Genomic DNA, 9,503 nt, shown 5'->3' with positions numbered 1-9,503 from the left:
TTTTTTAAAAAAGCAAAATAAGGTTTCAAATACACACTTTCAGACAGAGCTGGTGGATCATAACCTAAAGCTGGTGGATTAATTCACCGAAGTGTTTGTCTAGCAAAAGTGATTTGAAAAGACTGATTCCTATTCTGTCCCATACAAATACTCAGGGACTGAGAATTGGATGGATTCACAGGGATTTCTTCACACAACAAATAATTAAACACTACAGAAAAGAGAAAATCTTAAAATGCAATCAAGAAAGATTATGAGGCCTGTTAAGTTCAAGTAACTACTTCTTTGCACTAGAGGCCGGTTCAGACAGTCAAAACAAAAGGACCGTTCTTGTTTTACAGTAAGGGGTGGGGCAGGGGGAGCTCGTTGTTTGAAAGAGGGGCTTTTGCAAAGTTCCCTTCACCATTGGGATGTGCTTCCATGCACAAAACGGTTCCCTTACCAGCCCCTAACTTTCTCTTAAAGGGTTGGTCTTGCACTGTGAGAATGCTGATTTAGTAGCTGGTAGTTTAAGGGGGGGATTCAAATAGCACACATCCATTATTTTGGAAAAAGACTACACTTACCAGTTGATGGATTGAAAGATCCTGTTGAAAGAGACTTGCATTTGCTTATTTTTGTTTATTGCTATGGGCTCCTAGCATAATAAATGCCATTTTTATGGTCTAAAAGTACTAGATAGAAATCTTTTGTTCCAATTCCCTTTAGTAAGATCAGCCATATGCATTTAAGAATAGCTTTGAATAAATAATTCCTCTTTTCTAACCAAGATGGGACCTCTGAATACTACTCTTTGCTACTATAGATTGTCATTTGATAAAGAGCTTTATTGTTCAACGTTCTCCCCATAGTGTGGTTTATTCCCAGGTACTAGCTTCTACCACAATTAAAATGTGTGCCCCTCTGGGCCCACACCTCCTATACAATGAGAAAAGTTGCCCATTACATATTTTTAAAGAATTTAAAAAGTAATAGTGCAGGTTCAAATTAAGCTGGAATAGAAATAAAATTTTGCCTGGTTTAAATCAACAAAAATCACAGCATTTTGATTACATGTTGTACATTTCACATTTGAATGGAATTGGTTTGAAAGCTGAAGCTGAAATTTTTTATTACTATATTTGCATCTATTATTTTGAATTAGATGTAAATCTATAAATTACACTGCGTTTTTTATTAATTTGGCCTAAAAAAGATTCATTGACAATCTTCAGAGGCATTAAAGGAAATTTGCATATCATTTAAGTATCATACATATTAATTGTAAAAATAGATTCACATTAATAGATTTTTCCATACTATACAAAATGTTGTTTTGTTTTAACCACTATAAATATACTGAACTAAATTCTATTCAGTCATGCTAAAAATATACCAATGTTAATAAAGATAACAGAATTCAGTGAAAAGTATATAAAAAGCATAATTTCAGCTTTCAGATTACTAATTACATAGCATTAAACTGTTCTGCAAGTATTTAGAAGTGTAGTTCAATTTGGCATTAAGGGCATTTCTTGACATTACACCAGTTATAAGGAGCCAGCTGAAGAGGTTTTAGCTCGATAAGAATCTAGAAAATGTTCCCCATAAATTCTCTCTACATAGGAGGAGGCACCGTTTGGCATTCTGACTTTTCTTGGGGGATGTCTCAATGAATAAAGAAGGAACTTACTTTGTATTATATAACTCATTTTCACTCCAAATTTCTAACAACAAAAAATCAAAAACAATGTAGGTAGTTTTAGTAAGGGGAGACTTAGAACAAGGAATATTGCATCTCTTTCATAGAGTCTATGAACTCTTAAAAGTGCTCTAAAAACACTAGAAGTTTGATTAGCAGCAAAGCATTAGCCTAATCAAAACCCCCCGCCCCCACATATATGTACATATGCACACACTGTACAGCAGTGTATTCTATTACTCTAACTTAAATGTGACTATGTGATGGTTATTCCCAGAGGTTGTGCAAGGTTACAAATACTGTCTACACTGTATCAGGTTCAAGACCACTAGCAACCAAGTGGTTAAGACAGAACCAACCTTTCATCAAAACAAACAAAAAAATTCAGTCACATTTTAAATATCTTTTAAGATTAAAAAATGGGAGATACAGTGAATCACCCAACATGTTATTATTCTGAGTCTTATAATTTTCTTTATCTAAAACTGTTTCTTATACACAGAAGGCTAGATGTCTTTTTACATAGTTTCAGCAATCCTAAGTATAAAATATTTCTTTAAAAAATACGATGAGATTTTTTTCTAACTCAGAAGAAAGTTCTGTGAGGGGCGGGTTTTCTCCCCACAGACCAGTGTGCAGCATTTTCTCGCAGGGGCACGCGGAGAGGCCCGCCGTCCTGTGTGTGACCCGTCCCCACATGGAGCCTCCCAGCCCTGCAGCCCTCACGCAGCCAAGCACCAGGCCACCGGAAGGAGGTCCTTTGGGCACCATAGTGCCTTGGTCTTTTATCTTCCAGGCTCTTTTAACAGCGGCCAATCCTTGGACATCTTGCAGTAGGGGCTGAAGTCCAGAACTTGAACTTCACTGGGAAAACCAAGTCCACTCAAAATGCAGCATTTTCATCTTTTGGTTGGGTAGGTCTTGGTCCCCCAGGGATAGGAGTGATACCTAGAAGATTCAGACGTGGAAAGAGTTGCGTCAAGTCACACGTATTTTAGTTCACATATTCAATTTCAAGAGCAGGAGCTTAGGTGTGCAAGTAAAGCACAACGAATAAAAAATGTGGTTCTAAATATAGCAGAATGGGGACATTCTTAGAAAGCTGCCATTTGCTGACGTTTGGCTAACAGTGTCTTTGTTGAACTATAAGCTCAATGGAAACAGATAACCCTTTCTAGTAGAAAAATAAAGACCCATTCAAAGTAGCTTGTACATTTAAATGCCTATGAACATTAAATATCTATTTTACACATTAATCAGTTAATTGGGGAGGGAAATCAATGCAAGTTGATTCAATATAGATTTTTTTTATCTTGTATACCATTATTTCTCAATACCTATTTCATTGTTACAAAATAAAATATGATCGTGTACCTCTAAGTATATAAAGATGTCATCTATTCACTCACAGAACTCAAACAGTTTTACTCTCACAAACAGCAGTGAGAAAATTGAGGCATGTTAGTCTGTATCTTTCTGGTAAGGAAGTTAAATGTTGATGTCAAATATGATTAATCACACAACCCTAGGAATGATGGAGAATAGAGCCCACTTTGGGCTGGCCAAGTTTGTTTTGCCCTTGTTTCATTTTCTTTACCCTGTTTTCTCCCTCTCAGCCCAGCCTCCCTTTCCCAGAGGCCCAGAAATGAGGCAATCCCTATTTGGTTATGGCTTCTTGCTGCTATTTCTGTTTCTGTTACCATTTTTTAAAAAATACCAATGCAGCATTTTGTGCCTGAGACATTCTTTCCACCTACTGAAGATGGAGACAATGAAAACAATGGCAGATCTGGGTAGATACTGGCAGAGAAGTTTGAACAATGTTTCCCGTTTCTAACCATATTGCTAGGGCAGCTTTTCTCAACTGGTGCTACAAATAACAGCTGAGGAATCACAGGGCTAAAAAGGCAGACAGATTTCTTTCCTGCAATCCATCTCAGTCTTGAATATGGTAATGAGTCAACATTCTCCAAAAGTGGGAAACTGTACCTTCAGGGTTTCCCAAATATATTTGGTCATGAAACTTTATTTGGGGGGGGTGGTGTCTATAAACATGTTTGATAATACTGTCTATTCTATGAAGACTATTTGGGAAAACACAATCTACTAACTCTAAACACCGATTCAAAAACCTCTACATGTTCTGTGATATTTAGTATCCTCTATCCTCCGACTACAAAAGTCATGACTGTCACAGCTGCTCTGATTTGCACTTGAAATCATGCACACTTCCAGCTTGTGCAGCGTTAGGGGCTTCTAAATAGAGCCCGACTTATGTCTTGGGAATTAATTTGGAATGCCAGTAAACAAGCAATGGCTTTAAGCACAAGCGGGGTTATTGTTTTTTAAAGATTATATGTATTTATTTTTAGAGAGAGGGGAAGGAAGGGAGAAAGAGAGGGAGAAACATCAATGTGAGAGAGAAATATTGATGGGCTTGCCTCTCGTACACTCCCCCACCAGGGACCAAACCTGCAACCCAGGCATGTGCCCTGACTGGGAATGGGACCAGCGACCTTTCCCTTTGTGGGATGATGCCCAGAATACTAAGCCACGCCAGTCAGGGCCCAAGGGTTATTTTTACTAGTAAACCATAAGGAGTCTTTCATCCAAGATATATTCTATCTTGCTATTACAAGCAAAAAAGGGAATGTTGTAGTTATATGGATTTTTAAATGAATGATTCATTTTAATTTGAAGCATTTTAAGAAAATTTATTTCATACTCATCATATGTTGCTTGAATTTAATCACTTAAATCATGTTTTCCCATTCTCATCACAGTTTTGAATATAACTGTGAGTAATTTCTTGCCTTCGTTATTAAGCATCTTATCTGTTTATCATAGGAGAATTTGCAATGTCTTTTAATAGAGGAATATGTCTTTGGAAGTGGAAATAATGTTTGCTTTTTTAGAAACTTGACAGTAGAACTGAAAAAGGATAAGAAAAATTCAAAATAAGACTGATTTTTTTTAAAAGCAATGATAGCTCTTGTAAGAGCATATCTGAGTTCCTTAAACACCTGGGTTTTTTATTAATACTTAGTTGCTTTTCTGCAAACATATGAAGGCATTGATTGCCCATGATCCTTAGATGTTGAGAAGATACAGATTAAAAAACAACAAGCATGACCTTTGGCCCCACCTAACCCAAGGTGCTTTAAATAATGAGAGGCTGAGAGTCAACAACAGAGATGCTCATACGACCCATGGAAGGCTGGCTAGATGGTCTCATCCAAGAGTAGAAAGTGAAAAATCTGAATCTCTCCAGGAATGGCAGGAGGAGAGTGATTATGGAGACGGGGATTTTTATTAACAATATATCTTTGGAAAATGAGAATTACTCATCGTTTTGCTGCGGTTATAAATCACAACAGAACCAAATTTACAAAGGCTGTATTTTGGAAACATATTGTCAAGCCAAAAGAACAAGCAGTTGAATAATCTCATGTGTGATTCATAAGAACAACTTGAGGAAACAGAAGGAAAACGGTGTTGGAGACGGAACTCACATCAAAAAGAATCTAATTTCCACAATGACCATAACAGGGTATCCGTGGGCCCTCTTTCCCTTCAGATGGCTACTAACTGTCACCTCTGGGGACGACTCCTTGAATAATGTAAATCATGGTCACAAGAGAGCTTCACTAGCTGGAAAGGAAGGCAGTTCTTCCGGGCATAAAACACTACGTGGGGAGAGCCAACTCCACAAGACAGTGCTTCTTCCTACAGCAACTCTCAGCCATATAGAACGTGTATGTGGCTGCTAACTGTCTACATGCATCCCCTATCGCTCCTTGGAATAGCCAAGGGACAGCTCGGGTGCAGTAGACACTGTCAGACCACTTTGAAGCGTCACGGCCGATTTCCAGCAGCCAGCACCTACATTTCTCTTCCTTGAAAACGCCTCTGGCCCTAGAATCTGCTTTGTCCACCCTGCAGGAGGCCAGGAATGCCAGGTGACTAACATCCCCTCGGGCCAGAGCCCAAACAATGGCTGGTGGTGACTTGCTTGAAGATGAAACCTTTACGGAGTTATTTCTTCACTCCCCTACCAGTGCTTCTTGGAACTGCCTCACACATACACGAATTGAACTCAAATCTTTGTGCCCAACACCGTGCTCAACAGTAAAACTGCAGGAATCCAGAACTGAGTGAAGTTGAGAAAACAGAGTAAATTTTTAGAGCACTAATAATGTTATAGTAGAAGATATACTGTATTTTGCTGTGTATAAGGTGCACTTTTTTGCTCAGATTTCTGAGGAGAAAATAAGAATGCCAATTATACATGGGTATAATGATTACATACCATGGGCATAATAACCCCATGTATAAGTGCACACAAAACCACAGGTTGCACATTATACACAACAAAACATGGTAAATAGCCCCTGTAAACTGAGATTTCTTATTTAGGGTTCTCAGAGGCAACACATCACAACAAATCCCTCTCTCACAAACAAAAACAAAGTGATTCTTTGTTTTGCTGCATTTTTCCTCTTACATTCTATGCAAATCATAAGTAGATTTCAGTGATGGAAATCTGAATTTACAGCTCTAGTAAACTGGAGAAAAACAAATGCTTAATTTAAAAAACAACCTAAAAATGCTTTCCCATTTCATCACGTTCATTTTTTTATATAAGAGTCAATTACTGCTAAGTGATCAATCTTTATTTTCCTACAAAAGATAAACATATATTCTACTAATGGCAGTATCATGTCTAAGCCAAGATATTTCATAAAAGTATTTAAGATGAAAGTTGGAAAACCATCTGGAATCAAATATGGAGAAATCAGATCTAATATCCAATGATCTCCATTGACTTTTCAAATTTGAAAGCAAATTCTAGTGCTCACCTGTTAGAAGTAAAATTGTAATAACCACTTTCCTCTAGGACTTCTTCAATCACAGTCTGAAGTTGGAAAAAAAAAATCCAGTTAGTATTGAATTAAAAGCAACAAAATAAAATCATCCAGAGGCACTGCAAGAACCTCACCTGCATCTGCTCATACGTTATCCCCTCCTCCGAATCGAAGCTGGCGGGCAGGCCTGGAAGAAATTGTGGGAAGTCTGACATTTAGTGTACATTTTCTTAGTTAGACATTATTGGTGATTATGACTCAACTGAAGTGAAAACTGGTCAATTTCTTAATGATGAAGATGAATACTCACAAGTACATTCCAAATCATCTTGGCTTAGAATACTCAAACTTCCTGCTTCTCTTCCTTTAATACCTGGCTGCTTCTCAGGTGGCCATCACAAAATAATACACAAAGATTTGAGGTGTTGATCTTGATATAAATGAGTCAATTAAGTTAAGGGGTGTGCGTGCATGTGTGTGTGTGTGTGCATGTGTTAAGAACAGGTGAGGAGTGATTCCAAACTGAAACTGCCTGACAGGTGAGTGTCCTGATTAACACACTCCTCCTGGTCCATGAGACAGAGAGCAGGTATGTGCCAGAAAGAAAATAAATTTTTGGAGGGAGGCAGAAATAGACAACATAGACAGGGAAAGACGACATAGATCTGACCCCTCCCTTCCAATGGCTACCTAGAGGAAAATAAAATCCATACATTTAATGCCAAGAGACTTGTTTCTTTTGATGTTTGGTCTGAGTATGATATGCTGACACCTTAAGCCACCCGGGCTCCAGCCAGAGTAACAGCAGCCAGCTTCCCTCACGCCCACCAACACTGACTTAGTGGATGCCCTAGCATAACCCTGCCTGTTTGCGGAGAGAAAAAAAAAAATGGGTTCGACGTTGAGACAGCACATGAGCACATGAGGCATAAGGAAGCTTGCTTTTCCAGTCCAGTTTAAAAGTGTTCCCAGAAGTGCCCACAGGCTCTGCTGTCTTCGGCTTTTGCCCACCCTGCTGGAACTCGGGACATGCCTGGCCTGCTCTGGGTTGGGGAGTACAGCTGCCCTGGGAGAACAGGTCAGCTCCCTCTCTGGCCACTGACAGGCATCAGCCAGAGCTCCCGGTTTCATCAGAGCCACTGTTGCAAGATGTCTCCCCGGCGGACTGACTTAGAGCCCTGGGAGATGCTTTTGAAAGCAAATGACCTTAGGCAACAGTTTATCTTCTTTGCCTTAGCGATTTCTCAGGAACCATTGTAAATGTAATTCTGCCACATAGGCTAGCTTTATCCTGGGAGTCGAAGACTTTGGGAAAATTTAATAATTAATACGTGAAATAACTTGCCCAAATTAGGAAATCACAAAACCACAACCAAGTGCTTCTCTAGGCTGAAGAGATGGCAAGTCTTCATTCAACCATAAAACCTTCCTTCTGTCCATTCATTCCTCTATGTGACGTAACCACAGTTTATAGAGATTCAAAAACTAGCAAGGAATTCTGAAACCTCAGGGTAGTTTGAAAACGCTGAGAAGTCAACTGTCACAAGAAATGTTCGATTTTGATGAGCCCTTACCAATGACCAAGTGCTTGTTAGATGTTTACATGAATCCTCACTACAACACTGTGGTTTTTAGGCCCATTTTACAGGCGAGGAAACAGGGGTGCAGAGAGGTCAAATAATTGCCCAAGGTCAGCTACTAAACGGATGAGCCAAAATTTGAATCTAGGCATCTGTGCTTCAAGAATCTGTGGTCCCTGTGCTATATTGCCCACCTACACGAGATTTATGCAGAAAGAAACAATATTAAATTTGTCTGATGTGGATTCTTTAAGTAAGTTTCAAATTTTCTCCATTTTAAATATGCAAACACTTCCTTTCTGCTTTTTATCTCCCTGGATGCTTTCGGGCATTTGACTTCCCATCACCCGATAAGCAAGAAGAGACCAAAGGAAATGTGAGTCACCACCTCTAATTTTGCTGTGTGTTTGTGTTATCTCTCACTCAATGGTGAATCTATTGGTCAATGATGATAGAAGCTGCCACAGCCAGGGAAAGTGAATCTCAGAGAATTTCCTACCATACACCCCTCCCAACTATTGCCATAGATAGTTAAAATAAGCTCTAAGTCTTTTTTTTTAATTGAAGACAATCTTTTAAGGATCCAAGTGACGTATTTCTTTGTGAAAGCCAGATTTCCTGTGTCGAAGACCATTACCTGCTGGGTCATTTGGGGACAGGTTGTTTCGGTTGGTTGAATGGTGTAACAAATGGTAATCTGCTGTGAAAAAGTTGGGCTCGATGGGTTCTGGAGATCCCTGAGATAACTGGAACAAAAAAAGCAAAACCACATCTTTCACACTCAGCAGCAAACGACATGAGACCTCTGCGCGGGCTGTTCCATTTCCCTTTGTGTCTGCACAGAAAATTTAGTGCCCTGTGCTTTTCCATCCCTTGTAAATAGATAAACACACATCTTGCTTCCAAGAACGTATAAATTGGAGGTGGCCATATTACAGTGAAAGAAAGTTAGATAATTCCCTGGTCACATGAAAAAAATATGCTTTATAGCTTTAGGAGAGCAAAATAAAAGATGAATAGAAAAATAATGGCATGGGCTAGGACATCAAAATGTTATTTTTTTCAGGCGTAGGAGGAAGAAACTCCAATTATTTAACAGAACAATATGTTTAGCCCAAATCATCCTTTTTTGTGCATCTGCTTTGAACAATGCCTTTTTGTTTGACCAAAAAAAATACATTTCTTAATATATTTTTCTGAATTACTATTAATTAACTGAATTCCAAAACATTGATTCCCAACACCCTAAAGGAAAAAGTTATTCACTAAATGACAGAGTTTATTGGCATTCCAATTGTTTTAACGCCTTTCCATGCAGCTGAATTTTTTTAAATGGAATTTTAGACTATAAACATTTTTCAGCCTCCTTTCACCTTT

At 38.7% G+C, this 9,503-nt stretch overlaps 1 protein-coding gene across 2 annotated transcripts in view; it reads right to left on the bottom strand.

The window, feature by feature from the left end:
• Positions 1-1,334: 1,334 nt before the first annotated feature.
• Positions 1,335-9,503, bottom strand: part of NEK10 (NIMA related kinase 10) — a 177,003-nt gene continuing 168,834 nt past the window's right edge. For both annotated transcript variants that reach the window (XM_045857452.1, XM_045857453.1), the window contains 4 exons: positions 8,764-8,872; positions 6,681-6,733; positions 6,541-6,596; positions 1,335-2,629 (listed from right to left, as the gene is read on the bottom strand). In XM_045857452.1, coding sequence (XP_045713408.1) covers positions 2,581-2,629; positions 6,541-6,596; positions 6,681-6,733; positions 8,764-8,872 — 267 coding nt within the window. In that variant the 3' untranslated portion in view covers positions 1,335-2,580. The remainder of the gene's footprint in view (positions 2,630-6,540; positions 6,597-6,680; positions 6,734-8,763; positions 8,873-9,503) is intronic.

This window comes from Phyllostomus hastatus, unplaced genomic scaffold, assembly GCF_019186645.2.
Source record: "Phyllostomus hastatus isolate PE091 unplaced genomic scaffold, TTU_PhHast_1.1 phas_scaffold_129, whole genome shotgun sequence".
NCBI lineage: Eukaryota > Metazoa > Chordata > Mammalia > Chiroptera > Phyllostomidae > Phyllostomus > Phyllostomus hastatus.
The sequence above is the reverse complement of the archived record's forward strand: the minus strand, read 5'-3'. Positions and strand labels throughout refer to the sequence as shown.